This window comes from Eucalyptus grandis, chromosome 10, assembly GCF_016545825.1.
Source record: "Eucalyptus grandis isolate ANBG69807.140 chromosome 10, ASM1654582v1, whole genome shotgun sequence".
Lineage (NCBI taxonomy): Eukaryota > Viridiplantae > Streptophyta > Magnoliopsida > Myrtales > Myrtaceae > Eucalyptus > Eucalyptus grandis.
In genome coordinates this window covers 7,764,541-7,791,227 of record NC_052621.1, presented here as the reverse complement: position 1 = coordinate 7,791,227, position 26,687 = coordinate 7,764,541, and the positions used below count along the sequence as shown (strand labels likewise).

Below are 26,687 nucleotides of genomic sequence, written 5' to 3'. Positions count from 1 at the left end.
TTGCGTTTCAATTTCCTATAATTTTCGGAATTCAGTTGAATCCCACGCGCATCTCGGATTTTTATCTTATTTGGACCTCGTTTGCATCAGCCATGACATAATTGCATGCGCAGGGTTTAGTTGCGTTCCCGCCGCCCCGCCGCCCTTGGTCGTCCGCCGAAATGGCAATTATTTTTTTATGCTCTGTTGTAGCCTTGGAGGGAGAAAAGTGTTCTCTTTTTAGTCGATGCTCTGAACTTGAAATTGTCCTCCTCGGCCTTGATACGGTGGTTGGTACTACGATGATGGTCCCGAGCAATCAACTTCTTGCCCAATCTATGTCTACCGTTTCATCGCGTGAGTTCAATGCCTGTCCTTTATTTCCTCAATCAAGGAAATTGAAAATCCCTGTCAGACATGAACATGATCGATCTCGTCGAACTTAGTAAGGTTAATCGCATGTCACGTCACTAGCTAATGTGGTATGCAATAATCAATAACCCTATAAGCGCACATGTGTATATATATGCAATGAAAGGAAGGTGCACAAAAGAATTGTAATAAGTACAAGACGCGTTTATTATATATATAGTCCATGGCCAAAATAAAATTTAAAAAATGTAAAAAGAAAATTCATTGAAATGGGCTATGAAATATGAAGTATCGACATTCTCTGGGAAATTTCGTGTCGTGTTCGACGCTCCAACACATATTAGACACGCTTTGAAACATTGTAACACACAGTCAATATGTGTCAAAATATCCAACACGTGGTCAACTCTCCTGATATGTGAATTCAGAATTCCAATATACACAAGGTCATTTTCAAAAAATTCAATAAATGAAGAATCAAAATATAAATATATAAAAATAATAAATAATAAAAGGGGAAAGGAGAAAAACCAAATTTTCTCTTCTCTTTGACTTTCATTTTTCAGGACTCACAATTTTTAGTATAAAATTCATTCTCGGCTCTATTATTCTTATTTATTTATTTGTGAATTTGAATCAAATTAATTTAATGAAAATAATCATAAAAATAATCATGTATATATATATATACACACACACAGTGAATATGTAATGTGTTTCAACGTATCGGAATTCTTTATTTTTGAAAAATGATTTTTTCCGTGAAATAAATGCGTGCTAGTTGCGATCAAGTTTTTACTAACCAGTAATTAAACATCAGGGTCTAATAAGTAATTAAGGAGGTTTTTGTGATGATATTTAAGGTATCGATTTTTTTTGTGTTGTGCATGAAATATTTTTTGAAAATCTAATGTATACCCAACTACTTTTCAAGGGCACTCACTTGACAAAATATTTTCCGTTGTTATTGCTTTTCAATTTCCTATAATTTTCGGAATTCAGTTGAATCCCAAGCGCATCGTGGATTTTTATCTTCTTTTGGACCTCGTTTGCAGCGGCCATGACATAATTGCATGCGCAGGGTTTAGTTGCGTTCCCGCCGCCCTTGGTCGTTCACCGAAATGACAATTGTTTTTTTTTGCTTTGTTCTAGGGAGACAAGTTCTCTCTTTTTAGTCGATACATTGAACTTGAAATTGTCCTCCTCGGCCTTGATTTGGTGGTTGGTACTACGATGATGGTCCCGAGTAATCAATTTCTTGCCCAATCTATGTCTACTGATTCATCGCGTGAGTTCAATGCCTTTCCTTTATTTCCTCAATCAGGGAAATTGAAAATCCCCGTTGTCCTCTCTATCAGCCTCGACGCTCCTTTCCCATATCAACATGAACATGATCAATCTCGTCAAACTTAGTATGATTAATTGCACGTCACGTCATTAGCTAATGTGGTATGCAATAATCAATAACCTTATAAATGCGTGCACATGTATATATATGCAATGGAAGGAAGGTGCATAAAAGAATTGTAATAAGTATAAAACACATTTAATATATATATATACAGTCCATGGCCAAAATGAATTTTAAAAGGGTAAAAAGAAAATTCATTAAAATGGGCAACACTGAACCCGTGGTGGTAGCGTAGGTGGTTGAGCAAGGGAACTTTTCACATTGACATTCTCAATGCTAGCCGCGCTTACCGGGGCAGTGGGTTTTGTGTCCCGTGTTCAACGCTAAAAAATACATATTGGACATACTCTGAGACATTCCAACACATAATCAACATGTGTCAAAAAATCCAACACGTGATCAACTCTCCTCACACGTGCTGACATGCAATTTCGATACGCACATGATCAATTAGAAAAATTTTCAATAAATAAATGATCAAAATATAAATATATATAAAATAATAAATAATAAAAATAATAAAATGGGAAAGGAGAAAACCTAATTTTCTCTTCTCTTTTGACTTTCATTTTTCGGGACTCACAATTTTTAGTATAAAAGTCATTCTCAATTCTATTATTATTACTTATGATTTGTGAATTTGAATCAAATTAAGTTCATGAAAATAATCATAAAAATAATCATATATATAAATATATAATTAATATGTAAAGTGTTTTAACATATCGAAATTCTTTATTTTTGAAAAATGATATGTCGGTGTGTGATATTAATGTTACTTAGAGAGTGGGTCGGAAGTTTTCTTCGCATCTATTTACTTGGGTCAGAGACAAATATTGACTGGATGGTCGGAAAAAGCAACGAAAGTCAACGTTCCATCACAATTGTGTTTTGCTTTCAGTTATTGGCTGACTTTGACCGCAGCGCCAGCAGTCTTCCCACGAAGCTTGACCAGAAATTGAAAAAATAAAAAATATTCGAAGAAAGGACCGAGAAAGTGCGATTGGTAGGCGGATGGGCTTCGGTGGTGGGAAAATAAAATTAAAAATAATGCACTATTCACGAATAATGCGGTTAAATCAATGCTGGTCAAAGAAATGCGCTTGAATAATCATTTCTACGTAGAAAAAACTCATGTATAAAACGGGTTTCATTACGATTGACATGCAATTACATGGATACGAATTCACGTGAAAATTTACAGTAGATTAGTATTGGGAGAAATACAAGCTTCAATAAATACAAGCTTCAATAAGGTTAGTAAGACTAAGTCAATTCATTACGGAAAACTTTCCACTGATAAATCTATCTAGGTATTTAAATTGGACTTAATATTTGTCTTGCTTTTGGTTAATCTTGACATTATTTGTATCAAGAGTCAAACTGCCCACTATCCTCGTTTTTGTTAAGTTGCCACTCAAATTATCAATCCATTGAATCATTAGTCAATTCTTTTAAAAATTACTTTCTTTATTTTCAGAAATAACTTATAGATGATCACGGAAGTAAATTTACGTGTCTCAACACTAATCCATATAATTGAAACCAAATAAATTTCGTCTCACTTTTTTATTCATTCTCAATTTATCATTCATGTCATCAAACAGTAATAAAAGGTCAATGATTTAACTTTGTCTACCCCTCGAGCACCCACTTTCTCTATTCGAAAAATTACCATCCTTACCCATTTGTGCCATTCACAAAAAATAAAAATAAAAACATTTATTTTTCGAGCGAGCTCAATAATTAAATTGACCACTAGGCGAGCCCAAGCCCCAATTGACCGGCCCATTATCTGCTCGGTTCTACCCGGCCCATCCAAGCCCAAAAAAGGTAGTTGGGCTTGGATGGGCCGGGCAGAGCCCCTCTACCTTCGAGCCCAACTACCTTCGAGCCCCTCTCTTATTCCCTGTCGCTGCATCGCACGCCTCCGCTCACCATCGTCACTCCTGCTCCGACTGCGAACCTGCGAAGCGACGGCGGCGACGGCGATACATCGCCTCCCTCTCTCTCTCTCCGACCGCCGTCGTAGTGGCGTGATCTCTGCACAGACGTCGGTTATCGTTTCCGAATCGAAGCTCCGAACGCCAGCTTCCTCGTCAATTCGTCTACCTCCGTTCCTTCTTTCTCGATGCATTCCCTCACGGCCTCTCCGAAAGACACCTACCGGGAGGAGAACGCAGAAGAAGAAGAAGAAGAAGAGGAAGATGATGACGACGACGACGGCGAATCGATGAACGCTTCTCTCGCCACCACCGCGACCGACGGGCAGCCGCTGGACTCCGCGGATCAAACGTCCGAGCCCGAGCCCCCCGCCGAGGCCGCGTCGGAGGAGCCGTCCTCGGAGGAGCCCCCTTCCGACGACACCGTCAAATCTCGGAAGCGAACGAGGGCGGACGAGAACTACGGGAACGGAGAAGAGGAGGAAGTGGTGTCTCCCAGGAAGCCGAATCACTTGCCGTCGCTCGCGTCTCGGGCGCCGGATCAGCAGCAACCCGAGCGCGACCTGTCGGGGGACGATGAGCAATCGGCAATGCGCGAGGCAGGCGTTTGTAACGGCGAGGCCAACGGCTTTCTCAATGGCGGCTTGAAAACTGCGGCCCGGACTGGTTCGAGCGCCGGCAGTGGGAAGAAATCGAAGAAGAAGAACAGCAATGTGTGGGTGACCAAAACCACGCGGAAAGGGAAGAAGAAGAATAAGAGCGGCGGCAATAATAACCACAATGTGCCTGCTGAGGATACCGTGCTGATAGCTCCTGTCCCTAGGTTTCCGGACAGAAACGACGATGCGCCGGACATGAAAATATGCTTGTCGAAGGTTTATAAGGCTGAGAAAGTAGAATTAAGCGAGGATAGATTGAGTGCGGGCAGTTCCAAGGGGTATAGAATGGTGAGAGCCACAAGAGGAGTGGTGGAAGGAGCTTGGTACTTCGAGATAAAGGTGGAGAGATTGGGGGAGACAGGGCATACCAGGTTAGGATGGTCCACGGAGAAGGGGGACTTGCAGGCTCCAGTTGGGTATGATGGGAACAGTTTTGGGTATAGAGATATTGACGGGAGTAAGGTGCATAAGGCATCGAGAGAGAAATATGGGGAGGAAGGGTATAAAGAAGGTGATGTCATTGGATTTTACATAAATTTGCCTGACGGGGGATTATATGCGCCAAAGTCGCCACAATTGGTTTGGTACAAGGGTCAGAGGTATGTTTGCATGGCCGATCCAAAGGAAGATCCCCCGAAGGTTGTACCCGGTAAGTTAGCCATTGTTTGCCATTGGCACCATATCCAGTGTTATCTCTGCATATTCATGTTCTTCCTCTACTTAGAAGCTGATGTCAACAACTATAAATCTCCACAGGAAGAGAAGCATTGCTTTTACAGATTCGTTTATTGCTCACGCATGCTCATTACTTGCAGTTGTGGCTGACTATTGCCTTGTCTCTCTCTGTCTTTGAAGTCATATATCAGACATAAAACAGTTTTCGTGCTCAAGAAAGTTTCTTATATATGGAATGTAGTATTCTTGCCTTTTGTATTTCTTTACAAGTTTTCAATTCAAGGATGTTATGTTTGAATATCGGCACGTTGGAGACATTTGTTTTGCAAGTTTATTCCTTGAGTTAATATCTGAAGGAGAAATCTTTTTGGGAATGCAGCTGTTCTTGATGGTGATGCCAGATAGATATTCCTTGGCCAATTGAATGGGTTATAAACGTATAATTTTGCTTTATGAATGAACTAGAGGAGCCATGGCATCATGATTGGAAGAGTTGCGCTGTCTAGTTCTGTATGTTTGACTCATTGTTTCAGCAGAAAACCGGCATACAATATGTATCGCCAACCAAAAACATTGCTTGTGGAGCAATATATTCTGTACAAATATGACACATCTTTTGTACCAACATAAAATGGCACCATCCCCTCCTGGTGGTTATGTTAAATATCATCCCTCTTAAAATTAGAAGATCTCAGCTCATGGGTTTATGATCATGTGAAGCATAGTCTGGAGATGAGGGTTCAGTCAGAGTTTTCTAGTTTCTTAGACTTTGTAATGGTATATCTATTAAATGAGGTGGGAGATTGCCATAATTGAGATGGACATGGGGACAAGGCTTTTTCCTATGCTGATGTTGCTATGTTTTTCAAATTTTACTTCTGTTGAAGAATAGTTGAAGTGACTTGTTCCTTGAGAGAGAACCTAATGCTAGCCACAGATTGATTTTCAATATTAGTGCTTAGCTTATTATGATCCATATCATTCTGTGCATGCAGGGAGTGAGATTTCTTTTTTCAGAAATGGAGTTTGTCAAGGGGTTGCTTTTGAAGATCTGTATGGAGGTCGGTACTACCCAGCTGCTTCAATGTATACTCTTCCAAATGAACCAAACTGTGTCGTCAGGTTCAACTTTGGTCCCAAGTTTGAATGCTTTCCGAGTGACTTTGGAGGACGTCCAATCCCAAAGCCTTTGATCGAAATCCCTTATCAGGGGTATGACAGCCACATGGATAATGGTGGCTCCACTGAGCAAAAGCACTGACCAAGAGGAACGCCTAAATTACATGACTTAGGAATCATTATTGAGAGATTGAAATGAGTTTGACATTTGATTGTAATTCTTATGATCATGGAACCAACACGCTTGAGGAATGATAAACTTTATATTTTTTCCAAAATGTCTGCATTAAGTTCGTTTTCTTCTTGTTGAAACGTGTGTCTTTCTCATGAGCTAACATAATGTCTATCGCATTGTTTTACTGATTATCACAGGGTTTATAGTGTCGTGGTATTTTTTCTTTTAGTGGGAAGTTGTTTTCCTTTTTTTTTTTTTGGGGGGTGTTTGGAGTTGTAGAGTTTCCTTGACAAGTAGTATGATGGCAAGTAGTATGACAGTTAAAATTTCATAATCACACCTCCTTTCACCTGATGGTCATGTGGATTACAAGCAATGGTCTTTTCCACTTGGTTAGTCTTTCGCACATGTGAAATAAGATCAAAAGTAATAAAGCAACATTTTCATGGAATATGGCTTTTCAGTAGTCTTTTCTATTTGCTTGTCTGCAAAGGAAGTGACAAACGCCATTACAAGAAAGCTCTGAGTGACAATGGGACCAAGACAAAACGGATGTGGAGCAGTGAGGCAGTAAGACTGATTTCTCATTCAGAATTATCATATAGGTGTTCCTTGTCCTAGTTCATCTTTTTATTATTTCTGCAGCACCATTGGTTAGTGTAAATTTTTAGACAATATAGAGTGACGTAAATAGAGAACTCCTTCATGCGATAATGTCATCTGCACTACTTGGAAATTGGTTTGAATGAGATCATCGGGAAGTGGAGAAATTTTGTTATCTGAGTTCCTCCTGGTTATCCTCTCTATTATTGTTTCCTTCTGAACTTGCATTTATAATGGAGTGCCCTATTGTTATGCTTTAGATAACCATGCTTTTTAAACCTTAAATATTGTGTTTGCGTTCAAGGTGATATTTGTTGGAACATTGCAACATGTGATGTACTTTTTCCTTCACTTTTTCTCATGAACTTAGCTAACTTCACCTCCTGTTGGCACCTCTGCCCTGCTTCACTCTTTTGATAATCAAGTCTCCATTATCAGTTAACAGGTGGCCCTTTGGGTTTGTGCAAATGGTTTTAGTTACATGAGATATGATGATTCTTGACAATTGTTTGTGTGAAATCTATTTTGCTCACAGAAGGCTACTAACTTAAGGCAGGAGTTTGAGAGCATTTTACTGTGAGAGATTTATATTTCAAATGGACTGTTCATTTGACATATGTGCTCACTTAGTGTTTCAATGCCAATGCATTAAGTTATCATATTGCTGGAATATTTGTCCTTTTAATTCAATTATTTGAAGAAAGGGAAAGGTAGAAAAAATCAAAAGAAAAGAATGAAACCATGCCGGTGATAGTGCCAGACTTATTTGCTCTACAGTGTGCCATTGTATCCAAAAGTTTCTTCTTCTGCTAGGGAAGAAAATGGACATTCCATGTTAAGTTACTTGAAGTCTGGACAGCTTGTTGTGGCAATGCCAACCATATGACCATTAAACATTCAAAAATAGGTGCTTAAAAACTATCTCATGGCCTTGTGCCGGACGGTTTACTCTGATAAGACATCTTACATCAGTACTGTTTTGATGCTTTATGCCTTTTAAAAGGACTTATCTCTGTGGCTACTTTCCAGCTTTAGATAAGCTCTAACTGAAGTTTCCAATGGTTTATTGATGTCCGTGAGATGTCCAATATTCCTGAAGTTTGTTCTATTTTTGGCATGCAGCAGTAGATCATTTGATGAACATGGCTCAGTTATATTATAATGGATTATTTTTAAAAAATTGTAATTTTGAGTGGTATCATTGAGCATAAACGAAAAGCCAAACTCTTGATTGTCACATCATTCTCTACGCGGCATGGTATTATCTATATTGGCCGAAAAAACTTGGTGTTATTTCTCTCTCTCTTTCTCACACACACACACACACACACACAAAACATACATACATATAGATGTCTAACACATTATATGTGCCATTGGTGGGATGCCTCAAGCATAAAGAGCTCCTGGAGCATTCTCTACTAGTCACAGCCTGGCTACTGGTCATTTGAGCAGAGAGACATGAACTTCCTTGCTTCTTCAATGGATTGGTGAGTCAAGACCCTCTTGAGAAGACAGAGAATGAAGCCTCTGGTGCCTCTTGGAAGGAACCGACGGAATCTTCTGGAATGAAGGCCTCTTGCCGAGTTGTCGTAGAGTTCTCTTGGCATGAAGTGACCGTACAATTGGAGAAGCTCTCTCTTTGAACTTAAGAATGGCGAAAAAGAGAAGTCTATAACATATTAGAATGGTTAGAAGTGCGGCTAAATCCCACCATTTTGAGTAATTGTGTTTGATGCCAAGTATATTTGTGAGCACAAGTTCGCCTTTCAGTTTTGGCCCATCAGGGACTGGTGAATCAAACTCAAGTCCAATCAAGTCATTCTTGTATGCTCCCTACATTGCAAATCAAAAGTTATGAGATCTAAGGCGATGTGTCTCCCCATTACTATAGTGAGATAGTGGTCCGACATGGTTAACTGACAGAGGTATGTAGAATGATGGTCGAATATTCCAATTTAAAGGGGTTACAAACTTTCTTTCTGTTATTTGTAGGTAGAGTTGCCTCAATCCATATGTTCTTTTGATTTTTTAACTGTTTGCTGATTTAAATTTCATTATCTAAATCTGATGAACTTATCTTGCTTGCTTGGCTTCCTAGGTTATCTGTGGCATGTAGGATGCACCAATTAGTTTTATCTTTTCATTTTCCATGCATTTTGAAGCTAATGCAAATGCTTCACACATGGTTTGGCACTCTTCATGCTGCTGCATTGTTCTTTTGCTCTTGGACTTATACAACACGATGCTTGAGCTCATGAAGAGAGAATAATTCGGGGTCTTTTTAGCTGGTTTCTGGTCTTTGACATATGAAGTCTTATGCTTTTCAGTAATTTGTTGGTTTTTTTTTGGATGACTTGCCAAGTGGCAGTAAATTCTTTTCATACTTGTGTCTAAAGTCACTACTGGTAAGAACTGCACGGAAAGTTTAAGTCATCTCAGATTTTTCTCTTTTTGGATAAGTTAGAAATACAAAGTGAGGAAAACCACCTGCAATGCCCATGCCCCATAGTTGATGTATGACAATGGATAACGCCAGAATGCCCTAGGAAGGTCAGGAAGCGATCGGAAGTACCCTGATGTCATCATCACAATTGCCTGTACGAGAAAATTAGTAAAGAATGAAAATAACCTTCGGTTTGTTTAAAAGCAGAACCTAGATGAGAATCTGATGGAGAGAAACTAGAAACTTATCCTTACCATATATCCTGCTCCTAAAATGATTCCCATCAAAAAGTTGGGAACAAGTGAAGCTATAATCATCATGCAGCTCTCTACAATAGCAACAGAGCTGAAAAGATCAAGGCAGACATACAAACAAAGGGAGAATTCCGACCGAAATTTCACCATGTAGTATATAATAGTCCCAGTAGCGAATGACATTAATACGACAAACGGGAATGATGAGAGGAAGTTTGCTAGAATGTAGACAGCTATGCCATAATGCCGATTGAGTCTTTCATGGTAGAACACCTATTTCAGGATAAGAAAAATGAATTATTATGGTTCAAACTATCTTCCACTTTTGTAGCATTGGTCACAATCTTGTTAGGGCCATGAGAATAATTGACTACCTTCATCTCCTCAAGAAATGATGGGAAGCCTCCAATTGACATGAATGTCATATACCCTGCAACAAATGCACCACACGATCCCCTTGCCCAGATTGATGTGTAGCTTGTTCCAATGTCAAAGAAAATGGTACCAACACAAATTGAAAGTGCCATATAGACCACTATCCTTATCCAGTAATACCCGAGATCTCTTAGCATGTTCTTAAAGGATCTCCTTGTCAATGTGGAAAGCTGCTTCCACCATTTTGCTGGGCTTCCTTCACTTCTTCTATCTGTAAGCCCTTCCTGCAGGTTTAGGCAAACTTATTTTGATGTTCTATCTTTCCTGTGTAATAGTACACGGGATGCCTGACTTAAAAGTTGTGAGGGTAATCTAGGTATTCTTTGTATGCAAGCTAAATGATTGCTTCATTCAGTTAGTGTACCATGTATGTCAATCTATGCTTGAATGAATAAAGTCACAGCAAGTCCTCCTTATTACATATTTAAGTCAGATACTGATGATCCAAAGGTGTTAAATGTTCCTCTTACTTAGGCAAAAATATGGCAATCAGAAAAGTAGCAGCTTTTATGTAGGATCATATCATTTTCTTAATAATTTAAGTAACTCAATAATGCTAATGTGGCTGGTGACATTGGTAACGTAAATTGGTAGAAATAGAAAGTGTTTAACATGTAACTGTTCGTGTAAAACAGTTCAAGTCCCTTACAATGTGTGAGATCTCCTGAATCCTAGCTCTTGTTTTTGATGCATACTCCGACCCCCTGTATGTCTGTATGAGCAATGCTTTAATTTCTGCTGTCGTCAATATTGTAGCTGGATCCAACACATTATGGGTTTCCTTGGTTGAAAAGTCAGAAATCTTTTGTAAGAACCATATGTCAATGAAGAAGTAGACACGAAAAAAAGTTAAAAAGTGCATTGCAATTTGTTCTTGTAAATTTTCTTGAAAGACTTGATTAATCATCACTGCAAAATGAAGAAGCCTTTAAAGTCTGAAATTCCAGCTTCTGTTGAACGACAGACAACATCTTCAGTCTAAAAGCTTGAGCTTGTCTTTTTAACATGTGGGTCTGTCTTATGCATTCATTCTGTCTCAATATTGAAGTGACTTACAACAACAATCCTGATACTATGTTTGGAAGCTAATACAGGTGAAAGAAATTTGAAGCTGTGATTATGCACATACATGTTTTCTGCAGGATTCCATGAAAGTTGCAACAGTGTCAAAGTCAGAATTGATACAACGAAGGAAGTGATCAGAAGGATTTCTGGTATTTGGACAGGGAAACCCTGCTTCACCAAAAAACTGCGGAAGAAAAATGAAAGAGCAAACATGAACAAGTATAAAGTCAAGAGTACTGAATGACTTGAAATTATGTTTGCACATGGACAGGAACATCCCATACATGAGACACACTCTTTAGATAATTTGAAAAGTTAAAAGTTTGTTTGAGAAAATTTTGCAATGTGCCCCTGTGAATATGAGCGTTTTAACTTCTTTGCTCACTTCATCAACTAGAGCAAAACAACTTGAAGTAGGGGAGCATTTCTAATTTGTTCAAGAGGATATGAGTTTTATCATCTTTTACATATAATTTTTTTTGGACGGCCTTGTTGAAGAGGCATGGATGGAACTCTAGCTATATATGATCTCATTGTAAGCAAAACTTTGTCATAATGTTGAAGATGCAAAGTCATGACGTATTCTTACCTCTACCGCCAGCTTTGCTCCTCCAAGATAGACTGTTTCACCACCAGAAAGAAGATACAGATCATCAAATAATGCAAAAACTTCACTACTGGGTTGGTGGATTGCAAAGAGAATTGTTCTGCCATCATGAGCGATGTTTCTTAGTGTCTGAACTACAAAGAAAGCTGAAGCACTATCCAAGCCACTGGTGGGTTCGTCAAGAAACAATAAGTGTGGTCTTGTCAGTATTTCTAGTGCAATGCTGAGCCTCTTTCTCTCTCCTCCACTTATACCTCGCAAGTGCCAATTTCCTATTAGCCGATCAGCACAATCTTGAAGACCCATTTCCTCAATGGTGCTCTCGATGATGCCACTTATTTCATCTTTAGTCATTGTAGATGGAAGCCTCAAGTCTGCGGAGTACCTTATTGTTTCTCTGACCGTGAGAGTTCCCAGCAACACATCGTGTTGAGTTACGTAAGCCTGATATTGCAGGAGACTCTGAATCAGAAGGTAATGCCCCTAGAGTTGTACTTTTGGACGTTTATTGACATTTTATAGTCCTAATTCAAGTTATGTTTGTGCAAAATGTGAAATTTGAGGCCTTGAGGTGTGATGAAGCATGAAAGCAATTTGCAGCAACTGAAAATGGATGAGAACATGTATAAATGCTTCAAGCTCCATCGACCATCACAAAATCCAATGTTCAAGTCTCACTTGTTCTGCAACAGAATGGGAACGTGGTAAAGATGAATGTTTTTTTATTTTTTTCCCAGTTATCCTCATGAGATCTTTAATGGAAACTCTCAGAAAAGATGGCCATTTATTTTTCTTAAAGTCACTCTAATCGTCATCAGTAGCCATAAAATGGTAAAGCAGGAAGTCAACTTCAGTCCTAGTATTCTGGTAAGATTTCTTAATTGACTAACTGCTATAGGACTTAGCGGATTGTTCCAGTTTAACTTCATTAGAATGGTCATGAAGGCTAATCACTGACATCATGCAATAACACTTACAAGACCACCATAGTTTAATTTCCTCTTCTTCCCATTAAGGATAACATTCCCGGTCATGACGAGGTTTCCTGATAGTCTTCCTGCATCAAAACAGATTAGGCGGATTCAGTATTTGTACCAGCAAATAGATACACAGGGTAGCTTGCATTAATAAACAAGTAAACGTGCAGATAGTCTTATTTCCATGAAGTCAGTGTTTGTTGCTTCTCACTTAGTATCTGCATTATTGTGTGATATTGACGATGACAAAAATATTTCTAAGATGTCAAGGATGGACTAGTTCTCTTGCTCCTCGGGGTTCAATCCTTTGCTGATTTTTAAGGAATGTTCTCATATCTTTGGAGGTTTTGGTTTGACCAGTGTTGCACTAGTGGCATTCAACACTGACGATTGGTTGTGTCTTGCCTAAAGAAGCAAATGAAAGGGTTTTATTTCTGTTCTTCTAGACCAAGGACGAAGGTGTTGGTCTCTACATGACAGATGATGAATCTAGCAATCGCACCAACTTCTTCTCAACCGAAAAATTGGGGGAAAGAAAAAGAAAAACAGATGGGCCAATAATGGCCATGATTCTGCCAGTCTCAGCATGACTCGTGAGGGAACAGAACTATAGGAGAGTGAGAATGTACCTGCAAGTGAATCGAGAAGAGTTGATTTCCCTGATCCAGATGGACCCATAATGGCCATCATTCTGCCTGGCTCAGCATGCCCAGTGAGGCCATTAAGTAACTTTCTCGCATGTCCATTGCCAGAATTCGGCAATGTCACTGAAAGATCATCCCATACCAAGTACATGGCTTCTTCATTTTTACCTTCTTCCAAGTTCATTTCGGGAGTTGAACCGTCAGAACCACCATCCTGTGTATGAATTTCTGTCTCCATGGTATGTTTAAAGACAGGACCTTTAACTTGAAAGAATAAAGAGAGAGCTGGGAGGGATTTTAAGGAAGCTGTGTTCTATAGCAACTTCTCTCATTTGGTTGCTGTTAAATATTACTAGGCTAATGCCAAGCAAGAAGACGTCAAGAAATCTACAGTTGATGGTCAAAGATGGCCTAGAGGTGTACTTAATAGGTGAAGCCAAACGGCAACCATCCTTTCCCAATTTTTTCTTTAAATGGGACGATAACCAATTCTCTAGACCTACCATGAAGAGACAGTTAAAATTCAATAGTCAAACTGCGAGGCAAGCAGTATCCAGTACAAAAGTTCACATGGCCTGCACATGAAGAGACAGTTCGCATACCGTTTCGATGCCAAAGAAAAACCAGTTCCAACCACCAAGAGACTTTCTGGTTAACTGAAGCAGAGAAAATCAATGTTTCATTGGCATTCCAGACCATGGGTCCTTCTTCTTTCTTGGGAAGAGAGAATTAGGAAAATGCGATTGATCTCCAGACATAGGCTCCAACAGTATAATCCCTGAGCTTAGCAAAGTTTTGATGCAAAAGATAGCGCAGTTCTATAAGTGGATGCACATCAACCAACCCACTTACTGGAATAGGACTTGGTTATTTTTCTTGTTGTGTTGCAGTGTCCTACAAGAAGTCCATATTGAGCAAAGTTTTGATACAAAACGTGGCGCGCTAACGTGAGGGATGCACATTAACCAACCCCACTTACTGGAATAAGACTTGTATATCGTTCTTGTTGGATTGAAAAAGCCTATTTGGGAGTTCATACGGAGCTTCTCTTTCATCTTTGTTGGTGATGAGTCCTCTTAGATTGCCATTAGAGCAGGCGTTTATAAGCTACTTGTTGGAATCGACAACGCAGCAGAAGCGGATCGTAACTTTTAATTATATCGGGAGCTATAGAAATTAATAGAAATAAAACAAGAAACAATAAAAGGACACAAAAAATTTACGTGATTCAGTCCAAATGTCGGAACCTACATCCAAGGAAAGCCAATAAATAATCCACTATTAAATTGAAGAATTGCAAAATTACAGTCGCCCGTGTACTTGAGTGTTTCCGAGCTCTAATATATACCCAACACTCACAATGTTTAACAACTCGACTCGATGGACCCTACTCACACACAAATCTCTCACAGCTCTCGGCTCTCTATACCTTCAGCTCTCGCTTCTTACTGTCTGGTAAGAACCCCTCTTCCTACATAGAGAGGCTTGCCGTGAATGAGAGGAAAGTCCCAGTTTTTTCAAGAGCTCTTCTACGCATGTGGGATTGTTGTTGTCTCATTGCATTTATTGAATGGAGACAAACAACAAGTCACAACCTTCAATTTTCCTCTTGCGGCTGAAAAAAAGAGGAGCTTCCATGTGAGACCAAATCTTCTTCATTTATATGCAGCAGGTTATGGGTTTAATGCAAAGATCGTGGAGGCATCTTTTTCGGCTGAAGCAAATCTCTCTTCTCTGACTTCGCTTGCAGTCCCGTGTGAGAATCAAGGAAATTAAAGCACTCATGCCACTTTTTTTGGCTTCTGCCTTGTACGCATGGAGATAGGATTAATGGGGGGAACAAAATTCGAAGACGTCACAAAGTCTGACCTGCACTTTGTTTCTTCGGCCATGTGTATTTGTCCAGCGGATTCAAATTTGAGACATAATTTAACACTACTAATTGTAAATCTTAGCTCGAGCATAATAGTTTCCTCAACTTGTGCAAATCGAAAGAGTTGGATAGTTGGCATAGTATGATTATTACATACTTGAATCTCGTAGGCTTTTTTTTTTCTTGTTGCAAGGAGATATTACAAATGCCCAATGAAAAATTGTCTTCTCATCTGTGTTCTGTAAGATATAGTTACAAGCTACATGACCATAAATGCTGCACTATAATTGGGAATCCCAACTTTCTTCGATCTTTTAGTGGAGTGGAGAGTTAAGGCCCTCCTGAGAAGACAGTGAATGTAGTGGCTGGTGCCTCTTGGATAAAGAGGGTACTTTCCTGAAGGAAGGCCTTTTATCAAGTTGATGTAGACTGCTCTTGGCATAAATCTTGTTAAACACAGGAGAAGCTCTCTCCTTGAACTTGAGGATGGCAAAGAAAATAAGTCTGTAACCTATGAGAATAATGAAGATAGCAGACAAATCCCACCACTTGGAATGATCCAGTTGAATCCCAAACATAGTTGTGATGACAACGTCGCCTTTCAGTTTTGGCTCGCCAGGTATTAAGGGATCGAATTCAAGACCAAGCAAGTCGTTCTTGTAGGCACCCTACACAAAACCCATACCAAAATTAAGAACTGAGAGGGAAGAAAAGTTGTTCTGTCTATGTTATGAGGTCAACAAATCTATAATCCAACATCTTCCTATTGAAATCTTACACACGGAATTGGTGTTGGTCAGTAAATTACTGGGCGTTATATAGTTGTCATATTCCTTGTATGGTCCCTCTTGAGTAGAGTCGCAAGAAGTTACTGAGGTTTTGCCTTTATATTTGCATATAGACAACATTTGGAGATTTTGTGAATGGAACGGTTCTGCTTCTGCTTTGAAATATTATCAGGGATATAGAAAATTTCTACTCAAATTCTTCTACTGGATGGCATGGCAAATATTCATTAGGTGTTTAAACATACTCAGCTGCCCTCTTTGTTGATTAATTAACAAGGAAAATGAGACTTAGATAAATATATACCAAAATGCATTTCCACATAATTTAGTGTCTGAGCCTTCTGTTAATTTCAGCCAAAACAATGAAACATGTGTTTTAGCTCTTGAAAACAAGTAAATGTCAAGATGGCTAATTTTGAGCTCGTACTCTCAGCCTTGTTCTAGTTCATTATGAGTCTCACTTCTGGTCTTAAAAGTTTTTCCTTTGTCTAATATCCATTTATGCTGCTTCTTTTATAATGTTAACATGGAAGTACCTGTATAGCCCATGAGCCATAACTAAGATACGAAATTGGGTACCGCCAAAAGGGTTTTGGAAGGTCTGGCAGAAGTCTGAAGAATCCAGAGGTCATCATCAGTATTCCCTGCAGTCACGACCCCAAATTGTTAGTAAAGATGCAATTATTATATCAAAGCATGAAATATCGCCTATCATCTTACTATAATTCCAGCTCCTGTAATGATTCCCATCAAGAAGTTTGGAACTAGTGATGCAACTACCATCATGAGGCTCTCTATGACAGCTATGCAGGCATAGATGTTGAGGCAGAAGAACACGTAGTGAGAAAACTCTGGCCTAAATTTCACCATGTGGTAGGTGATAGTCCCCGTGGTTAATGTTATGGCGACCAGGAAAGGGAATGAAGAAAGGAAATTTGAGATGATGAACACCGCCACACCATAGTACCCATTAAGCCTTTCCCGATAGAAAACCTGTTCACGAGTTGGAAGAAACCCTTAAAAAACTCTGCATATCCGCGATGCTTAGTTTCTTTTATTTGTTCTTTTGCTACCTTCATATGCTTACCTTCATTTCTTCGATGAAGGATGGAAAGCCACCAATGGACATAAATGTCATGAAGCCAGATATGAATGCACCGCAAGCTCCGCGGGCCAGGATTGCAGTGTAGCTATTGCCAACATCAAAAAAGATGGTGCCGACGCAAACTGATACAATTAGGTATACTATTATCCTTAGCCAGTAATATCCTACGTCTCTGGACATGTTAACCAGCGATCTCCGTGTTAAAGTCGTAAGTTGCTTCCACCATGTTGCTTGGCTCCCACTTTTCTTTTTAACATCAAGTCCCTTCTGTGGAAGCGTAACTTGTACATTAGTATCTATACATGCATATAACGTTACCAGAGTTTTACCCACCCACCCCACTAGAATTCATCATTTTACAGAGAAACTTTTACAGTGATAATTATCGTTATTGAAATTTGTCCCAAGAGTACTTGATGACTGCTACTTTCCGGGGTGTAAGTTATTCCAGGCTTTGACTCAGCTTGTTTTTTCTGTGGCAGTGATACTACTCTTTTCTCTAAGTGTCATTTAGTGAAAATGTGCAGTTCACTCTAAAGCAGGGTTGGCATACTTTTCAAGTGACTCTGTTCTTCAAAAGAATATCAACCACTTCGATTCAATGCAAAGTGTGTGAAGCTTACAGCAGTTGTTATCTCTCCGATTCTGGCTTTGACTCTTTTTGCGTATTTTGAACACCTGTACTTCTCAACCAGCAGTGCTCTGATCTCCGCTGTTGCCAGATTCATGAAAGGATCTGATGAGTTTGGGACATCCTGCAACCGCAGATCCATAGATCAAAGGTACTTCGTGAGTCTATGTAACTCTGAATCACTTCCAACATATTGGGCTTTCCAACTAAACCACTGTTCTCACATAATACTTACATGAATTCTTTGAGATCCTTTCAGTGTGGCTGTCACTTTGTCGAAGTCTGAATTGATGCAACGTAAGAAGTGATCTGAAGGATTCCTTTTTCGTGGACACGGAAAGCCAGCTTCAGAGAAGAACTGAAAAACAAATATTCAGTTATAATTTGATCCAAAAATGTGGACAAAATTGCTCAGAATAACATGACTCTAATGATGGTTTAGGATACTTTCGGATACATCAAGATCAAAGGAAAGCCAAGCAATGCAGAAGTTCTATATAAAGGTATGGAAAGTGAAACGTGAAATTTCAGTGTTATTTTCTACAGGTACCTCAATAGCCATCTTTGCTTCTCCAAAATAGACAGTTTCACCACTGGACAGCAAGTAAAGATCATCAAAGAGAGCAAAGACTTCACTACTCGGTTGATGAATTGATGAGATCACGGTCCTTCCATCACGAGCGATATTTCTCAGAGTCTGGACCACAAAGAAAGCCGAAGCACTGTCCAGACCACTCGTGGGTTCATCAAGGAAGAGTAAATGAGGGCGGGTGAGGATTTCGAGTGCAATGCTGAGTCTCTTCTTCTCTCCACCACTTATTCCTCTCAAATGCCAGTTGCCGATCACTCTATCTGCACAATCTTGGAGACCCATTTCTATGATTGTTCCTTCAACAATAGAATTCACTTCATCTTTGCTCATTGTGGTTGGGAGCCTCAATAGAGCTGAGTACTTTATGGTTTCTCTAACTGTTAGTGTTCCCAGTAAGACGTCCTCTTGAGTCACATAAGCCTGAACATGACACAAAAATCTCAATCGTTCAGAAGAGATATTGCAATATTGCTTGCTTATACAGTGGATTCAAGTTTTAGCTGTCATTTTTTTTTTTTTTTGGTAAAGGAGTTTTAGCTGTCATTTTTTATGACCAAAGAATGGAATTTTTTGAATGAATTGACAGTTGGGATATACGAACACGGGTGATGAAGAAGGAGAAGAAGAAGATGGTTTGAGTTTGCAAAAGTAAGGTATGATAGTTTATACTCAATTTGGTTTCCTATAATCTAGTGACATTTAGTCTACCATCGTTGCAGGTGTCAAAAACATGTCATGAGCCCATAGTTGAATGACTACTCAAGTTCTCTCGTCAACTCAATTTCCAAGATCTCCAGGTCAGCAACTATACTTTCTCAATTAAGAATTCTACCTGAATCTATCTTGTAATCGCGCCGACCCCACTTATCCATAGATTGTGAGAGCAATAACTAGCACTTACCGCAACACCATATTCAAGTCTCTTCTTTTTCCCGTCCAAGAGGACATTCCCAGTCATGATCACTTTTCTGGATAATCTACCTGCAGTAACATCAATGCTTCTTTACATATGGTGAATATATGCACAAGCTACATGCGAGTAAATAAATCAAAATTGCTACAAGGTTCTGCTGAGCTGCCATTTAGGGGAACTTTGTCTTAACCAAACCAGATGTTGCGGAAAATTCAAAACGATAAAGCCCAATTTAAATAGAAGTAGTTGCTTAATATTCCAATTCCAAGTAGATCTTACGCTGGTGTTAATTTTTAACCGTAAGAATGGTCATCCATGTATTCGAAACGTTTCTAGGCTGTAAGTGTATAAGTGTAGCTGAATTGGCTTATTTAATAATTAACAAAGGCCGCATGAGCTATATAAAATAACTCGACAGAAGTTTGGATTGCCGATATTAGATTTTCTTTTTTGGTATTTTCTCGTCGTGAACCTGAGTTTGGCTCAACTGAACTGGTGCTAGCCTTAGCCAACCCTCGGAATGATTAAGAAACCAAAGACGAGCCAAAATAAGAAATGTTCCCCAGGTGCCGTCGCCACTTTAGGTCTAAAATTTAGTTTCTTTTGCTTTTGTTTTCATATAGGTTTTCAATGTACAAACAAGACAACCCTCTTTATACCCACGATTTGGTTGGAATTCAAAGGGGAAAGGGAACGATGATAACTCTTCGTTGAATAAAGTCGACAACCACTTGAATTGGACATGCCTAGAGAAATTGTCGCGACCCTCTTAATTGGTGAGTAAAAGTAAAAGCAGAGGAGGTACCGAAACCACTTAGACATGAGAATTGCTTGTTCTAACCATTTCAAGAAAGCAAAGGAAATTTCCCTGGATAGTCAAGAACTTATTGAAAAGGACATCATCCAATCTGCTATGCACGCAAATTTATGTACCATCTTATTTGCGATATAGATAGATTAGTGGTAGAGAGAGAGAGAGAGAGAGAGAGAGATCAAACCTGCTAGAGAGTCAAGTAGGGTGGATTTACCCGACCCAGAAGGGCCCATGATGGCCATGATCCGACCCGGTTCAGCGTAGCCGTTGAGGCCTTGAAGCAGCCTCTTGGTGTGTCCATGGCCGAAGTTTGGCAAGACCGCACTGAGATCCTCCCATACCAAGAACGTTCCCTTCGAAAATGCTTTGCTCTCATACACGGCACCGCCTCCACCGCTCCCGCTCGCCGCCTCTATCTCCATAGAGTCCAGACGAAAATGCTGAGCTCAAACCGGAGAACCAAGCAAGAGCAGAAGATAGTGCCCTCCCCAAATTTTCTTATCGAAAGAGAATCAGAAGTTATCAACCAGCCCGCGAAAAGGCCGAAAGAACAGCGAGCGAGCGAGCAACAAGAAAAGAAAGGAGGAGGTAATATAGTGAACGATGAATCAATGAGTGAGACGCTACACTAGTCACCAAACAGCTAAACGTCCTTGCCGTTATGATGTTTGGGAGGCCCAGACAATGAACCCAACTACAAACGATTCTCTTCTGTCCTTCTCCTCGCTCCTGCTTTGCTTTTGCTTTGCTTTTTGGAAAATTAAAGCGGTGGGTGTGCCTACAGATCATGTCGTGCAGGTGGCAAGTGAGGGAATTAAATGAGGGGGGTTGCGGGGCTGCAAGAAACCAAAGCGACCCGAGTGTACCGCCACGCAGTGATGGCCCCAATAATGGCCGGCTCCCAAACGCCATAGAACATGACTCGTTGGTGATAAAAGCCCCCACTCCTAACTAATACCCATCAGCGGAATTCAATGCCATCAATACCTTTTGGGGCCCCTTCTTTTCTTCTTTTATATTTTTATAAATACCCAAATCAACAAAACTTGCCATTTCCAATGTCTGTCGCTTTCGCCTCATGCATTATTAGTGCATTGAAAATGGAAATGTTTTCCTGCAAGATATGATTAACAAGTGCTTTAATGACACTTACTAACAAGATCTCATTATGTTTTACGCGAAGAGGCCTCTGAATTTCTGGGTCCATGACTCTGGGGAAACTGAACTTTGTCTTAATGTTGCAAAGATTTAAAAGCATTCACCGATCAAGCTTAGTTTCCTCTCTCTGTTTTTCTGGGTTTTGGGTCAACATGAGACCATTCTCTTTCCTCCTTCAATGGATTTTAACAGGAAGGGGGTCCTTTGGTTCTCGGGCCTCCCTCAGGAATTTATTGCCCGCCGGGACCAGCACATTATCACCGACTTCATCTGTACTTATCCTTTTTCCATCTTTACCTCTCCTCCTTCACTTCTCTAGGCCCCGACCGACTCGGTAGTTCTGGTTACCGCCATCATGACCTTTCTTTCCTTTTTCTACTGGGATTGCTTCCACTGCCCCAGGGTGAATTCCGATACCATTCGAGAATGTTGTTATGATCCTCGTTGTAAGATATGGAACTTGAATTTCACGTCATATCTGAGTTTGATGTGCTTTACATCGGCTGCTGTTATGGTACTACTTACAGCGCGCATGCAACTTAATCTAATGTCACATGTACGCGACCTTTGTACCATGATAGGAAGCATGCACGGCAATTCACTCTTTCACCTATCACTCTTTCACCTGAATAGGTAGCTCTTGAGGTAAAATTCTCCGAAAAAGTTCTGATCACTCGGTATTGGTAATCAAACCATATTGAAGTTTTTGATTTTGATGTTTCTTTGTTTGGTGCTCTTTCACGAAACGGATAAATCTATGGCCATCTCCATGAATGAAAAGACATTACCCCCATAAAATTTTTTTCTTTTCTTTTTTTTTAAACGCAAACAGTCTCCAGATGAAAAATATCTATCTAACGAATTCATCTCCTTACAATGAATAATACCCATGTGTCATTTTTTAAATCCTGCTTGTAGATATACATAACAAAAACTAATCATTATATCATTATTTCAGAACAAACCCCGTGCTTTAGAACTGTAAACGTACGTTTCAGTTGAAAATTTGAAACAATCAATTCTCTTAGGTTCGGACTTATGACTGTCAAATCACTTTCAATTGATTCTTCACATTTCCTGGCAAGATTTTGTCGTTCAAAGAAACTATTCCTCTGGCATTGCGGCTTACGGTTGACGGTTGTTTCGAATTTATTTCCGGAAATTAATGATGATTAGTTAACACCGCTCAAACCGTACATTGCGCCGGTTTAGGCCACAGATTTCTTTTGCTTGCGTCGATTTGAAATACAAACCATCCATCCCATCTGAACACCTAACCCTCAGTGCGTTTCAGTATCTGATTGTCTAGTTGAAAACATGTCAGGGATCGTGCAGCGCACCCGCGCAATCCGTCCATTAGAGGACATCCGAAGCACTCTCATAGAGTGACCAGGCCTCAATAGCTGCCCCCATCGTCTGGTCTTGCGAATTTCCCAGATCATACATTAGCTTATACGAGATTTGAGTCCCTACATTCCACAGTTAGATGCTAAATGAAATTAACCCGGCAAACATCACGAGCAGATCGGGCCCCCAGGAGCATCACAACACATGCAGATGGGTCACCGACAGGGCGATATAAAGCAGACAAACCTTTCTGCTGTATAACTTAGCCTGACGAACAAATACACATGCGAATGCAGCACTTTTCACTGGAAGCCTATTCACACGTTCTTCATAAGAATACGTTTCCTCGTCCGCAATCAAAATTTTCCAGAAAACAGAGTGGGGAGACATGCCCAATGCATGCGCTTTGCTGAGAGAACTAACTAACATGAGAAGAAATGGTGATAGTGCTACAGACGTTCGCCCAAGTCATGGTCATTCAACTGGTTGAGGCAAATCGCTGAAGAGGTGATTTAGCCATCAAGTATTTAATCACGAAAGGAGGTTATTGTCTTAGAAAATATGCTTGAGCTAAAATTGCAATGGCAAACTTCATGGCACCAAAATAAAGAAAGTCATTCGCAGGGAGACATATCCTTCCAGTAGCTAGTAACACCGTCACATACCACCACAAGACTAGAATATTAGGGGAGGCATCAGCAAACAACAAACATTGCTAATTCCAGATCACGAAAAACATATCTCTCAATTCAAAATAAAAACAAATACGATGTTCTTGCAGACGATCCAAACATCCTCATTGTATTAGAGATCCAGGCCGCCCTTAGTATCTTCTATTGGGGCTCCTCGAGCGATGTCCTCGTGGTTCCCTGCAAAGTTTTAAGGCATATACAGCATAAATAACATTCAAAAGCTTCAAACTCAACTCAAACTATGGAAATGAAAGTGACAGCCACTTCTGGGGATCCTCTCCAATTAAGATTATCACATGAAAGCAAGCAGAAGATTTTAGGCATTTTGGCTGAATGCAAGAAGAAATCGCAATAGTATGATGATTTATGAACTAATCCTTTGTCCAGAATCGAACCTCCTCTTCCTCATATTTCTCCTCCTGACAGAAGGTCCATTGCTAAAGGCCCAGTCAACGATGATCGTCTGGGTGAGAAGTTCTGTCCCATTCAACTGAGCTATTGCATTCTGTGCTTCCTCAAAGTTCTCATATTCAATAAGTGCATAACCCTGAGAAGGAACCCACAATAAGCTATTCATCAGAATAATTTATGCCCAAAGAAACAACAAGAACAACTCATGTTCCTAATCATATCTTTCTTTTGTTTCCACTGAGTAGTGGAGGTGATTATATCTACAAAGAATACAAAGCACTGCCTGTCCAATTTGTTTTATGGTTATCATATCAAATTTATCTGGAAGGTAGATATAAGTCAAGGTTGTTTCTGTTCTGAGGAATTATCCGGTTTCCTAATTTGGGTTTGCACAGGAAATTATGTTAAAAAGCATTAACAACTTTCTGTTGTACGCTTTTATATGTCCTAACTCCCAAAGATAAGAGTGCCTTTTGCCTTCCAGGGAGGGCTTACGATAAAAGAAAGCGACAACAACAATGGGCCTTGGTGATTGGCTTTCACTTTTCATCTTCTCTCCCACAGATGAACCACTCCATGTCTGTTGTATATTATCATGTAGCAAAAAAATGGTTTATGCTAAAAATGGAAACCCACTTTAAATTCTGGTGAGCGATGATTCGCAAAAGTCCAATCACATTAAGCACTATAAGCAAGTGTCAACAATCAAGTCCAAAACCTCATTTTCCTTATTTTTTTCATTGCACGTTTTTCCACTAATTTGCAACTATTAAATAGATAACATCATCACAGAGTTTGCCAAGCCGAAAGATTCACATGAGATGAGCTGAAAACTAATCCGAGAACAAAGAAGTTGTTTACCTTAACAAATCCAGTTCGCCGGTCGAGATTTAAATGCAAATTCTTAATATCTCCAAACTCTGCAAATGCATTTTGCAGATCATCTTCTTGGGCCTCTTCATGCACCCCAGTCACAAGAATGATCCATCCCTCAATGGCTGTAATCATCAAACATTCCAATAAACACTTACAAGTAGAGAAAGAAAACCAGATATGAACAGGATTCAGCAGTTTCCTCCTTCATCATTTATATAGCAGTCCATTAGAACCAAAGTAAGACTACAAGGGCAAACTTCAAGAATCAAGTTCAAGTATCGTACATGGTCAATAACAATTATCTCTGTAAAGAATGAAAGGCATTCGCGCATTCTTCTTTTGATTTCAGCTGAAAGCCACATTGGGTTCATTGTGATTAATTTCAACAGAAATCAGAAAAGTAGACTGATTTATGAAGGTGGTCAACTTCTCTAGATTTATAGGCTTCACTATCACAGAGAATGATGGGCATGCTAATCAACATCTTGAGGATTTTACATGTTCCTGCAAATTCAATCACCTAGTCGTCCATTGAACTAGCATCCAGAATGTTGCATGTTACTAGACAATGGCCAACAAATTTCATCCCTGGTCCTAGCGCTAAGGCGGACAAGTTCTATTTCCTCGCAAATATTCAATGTTTTATTAAGTTCACTTAAGCATTTGACAGAGAAAGTCGTTAAATCCACTCAACTTGGCTCAAGATTATTAGATTCATCTCGATTCTGCCATAAACCAACCACAATTCCTTCCTTGCCGCATAAGATCATACTCTTACACAGAAGCTAAGCAAATGATACCAGTTCCAGCCTTAACTAGCACGTACTAATGACAAAAATCCCCACCGCCCACCAGCCACCACGGCACTTTTCTAACCAGTAAGAGAAGGAAAGCCACTCCACTTTTGCATCTCCTCAAAAATTTGGCTCACATATCAGCACACATCAGTTCATCAGCACATCGTAACACACTGACGACATTGATTTGTTCTATCGTCTGCAGTTATCTTCCCACTAGTCCCCTACATCATCCCGCTAAGCTTAAAAAGCATAAGGAAAAATCCTACGCCGGTATCAGTCCTAACAAAGCTAACAAGGCAATACAGTCAAAAACGATATTAAGCGTCGAAAATCACATGGAACCAACAAAACCCTAGCGTTGGTAAAAAAAAAATTAACTCAAATCGGACGTAAAAAGCGACGGCACATCAAGCGCATCAATCTACGAGCACGAACGTGAATCCCTAGGCACAGCGAACGTGAAGGAAGACTAAAATTAGGGACTACTAACATCGCAGAGGGCCGGGGCCGCCGTCGGTGTCGAGGGAGTCGAAGTCGCGGCCGGCGAGGCGGTTGTTGCGCTCGGCGTCGGCCTCCTCGCGGAAACCGCGGCCCTTGGTCTTCCTCGGGGCGAGCGAGGAGGAGGCGGCGCCGCCGGTGATGGCGGACTTGAGCTTGGGGAGCGGGGCCCGCGGGGAGGCGTCGGCGTCGGGGGCGCCGTCCTCGTCCATGAGGTCGTCGTCCTCGGGCTCGAAGTCCAGCGCCTCCGCTTCCGCCGTCGTCATGGTCGCCGGATCTCTCGCCGGATCTCTCTCGCCGTCCGTTCGTTCGTTCTCGAAGTACCGAGGGTTAGGAAAGCTTTTGTGCTGTGTGGCACGAGATGCTCGTGAGCTTGCGAGGTTTTATCAAGTTTTTGTAATTTCGGCCGCGTGGACCTCGATTGGGTTGATTCTCGACCTGAAAGTTCCAGGATATTCGATTTTGGCCCCCCGAAAATTTTTTCTCGCGTCAATTTGGCCCCTGAATTTACTTTCGGCTGTATTTTGTCGTCCAAAATAAAGCGACATGAATGTTCTCTAAACTTTAATTCAATATATAATGTCATCTCTAGACTTTTTATTTGTTCAATGTGAATATTAAATTATCAGTAAATACTAAATATAATCTTTTTATATGCTCAAACTTATGTGATGATGTGAATTGTTTTATGTTGAGTTGGTTTTTAAAAATAATGAGTCAGTGTATCTATCTTTTATCAAGGGTGTTGACATGTCCATTATCATTTAATGATATGGAATATTATATCTTGATTTGAAATGAATATATTTTTTGGATAATCCACAT

The 26,687-nt window shown here is 40.0% G+C and overlaps 4 protein-coding genes and 1 long non-coding RNA gene across 5 annotated transcripts; 2 read left to right on the top strand and 3 right to left on the bottom strand.

Moving 5' to 3' along the window:
* Window positions 1-3,708: 3,708 nt before the first annotated feature.
* Window positions 3,709-6,488, top strand: LOC104421501 (protein TRAUCO). Its single transcript, XM_010033469.3, has 2 exons — window positions 3,709-5,013; window positions 6,035-6,488. The coding sequence occupies exons 1-2, from the start codon at window positions 3,894-3,896 to the stop codon at window positions 6,298-6,300; spliced, it is 1,386 nt and encodes a 461-aa protein (XP_010031771.2). The 5' UTR covers window positions 3,709-3,893; the 3' UTR covers window positions 6,301-6,488.
* A 1,679-nt stretch (window positions 6,489-8,167) lies between these two features.
* On the bottom strand, window positions 8,168-13,515 carry LOC104421497 (ABC transporter G family member 15). The gene is made up of 9 exons (XM_010033465.3): window positions 13,350-13,515; window positions 12,721-12,800; window positions 11,726-12,187; window positions 11,201-11,320; window positions 10,721-10,852; window positions 10,011-10,295; window positions 9,637-9,909; window positions 9,427-9,534; window positions 8,168-8,772 (listed from the first exon to the last, which is right to left on the bottom strand). The coding sequence occupies exons 1-9, from the start codon at window positions 13,513-13,515 to the stop codon at window positions 8,416-8,418; spliced, it is 1,983 nt and encodes a 660-aa protein (XP_010031767.2). The 3' UTR covers window positions 8,168-8,415.
* Window positions 13,516-15,306: 1,791 nt separating this feature from the next.
* LOC104421499 (ABC transporter G family member 15) lies at window positions 15,307-20,629 on the bottom strand. The gene is made up of 9 exons (XM_010033466.3): window positions 20,265-20,629; window positions 19,255-19,334; window positions 18,312-18,773; window positions 17,997-18,119; window positions 17,754-17,885; window positions 17,113-17,397; window positions 16,746-17,018; window positions 16,562-16,669; window positions 15,307-15,905 (listed from the first exon to the last, which is right to left on the bottom strand). Exons 1-9 carry the CDS (start codon window positions 20,500-20,502, stop codon window positions 15,552-15,554), a joined length of 2,055 nt encoding a protein of 684 aa, XP_010031768.2. The 5' UTR covers window positions 20,503-20,629; the 3' UTR covers window positions 15,307-15,551.
* On the top strand, window positions 18,074-20,792 carry LOC104421498. The gene is made up of 4 exons (XR_721009.3): window positions 18,074-18,264; window positions 18,343-18,531; window positions 18,940-19,006; window positions 19,073-20,792. It is a non-coding gene; the product is annotated as an uncharacterized LOC104421498 (long non-coding RNA).
* Window positions 20,793-23,132: 2,340 nt separating this feature from the next.
* Window positions 23,133-26,235, bottom strand: LOC104421496 (RNA-binding protein Y14). Its single transcript, XM_010033464.3, has 4 exons — window positions 25,855-26,235; window positions 24,550-24,686; window positions 23,673-23,824; window positions 23,133-23,454 (listed from the first exon to the last, which is right to left on the bottom strand). The coding sequence occupies exons 1-4, from the start codon at window positions 26,126-26,128 to the stop codon at window positions 23,409-23,411; spliced, it is 609 nt and encodes a 202-aa protein (XP_010031766.1). The 5' UTR covers window positions 26,129-26,235; the 3' UTR covers window positions 23,133-23,408.
* Window positions 26,236-26,687: the final 452 nt, after the last annotated feature.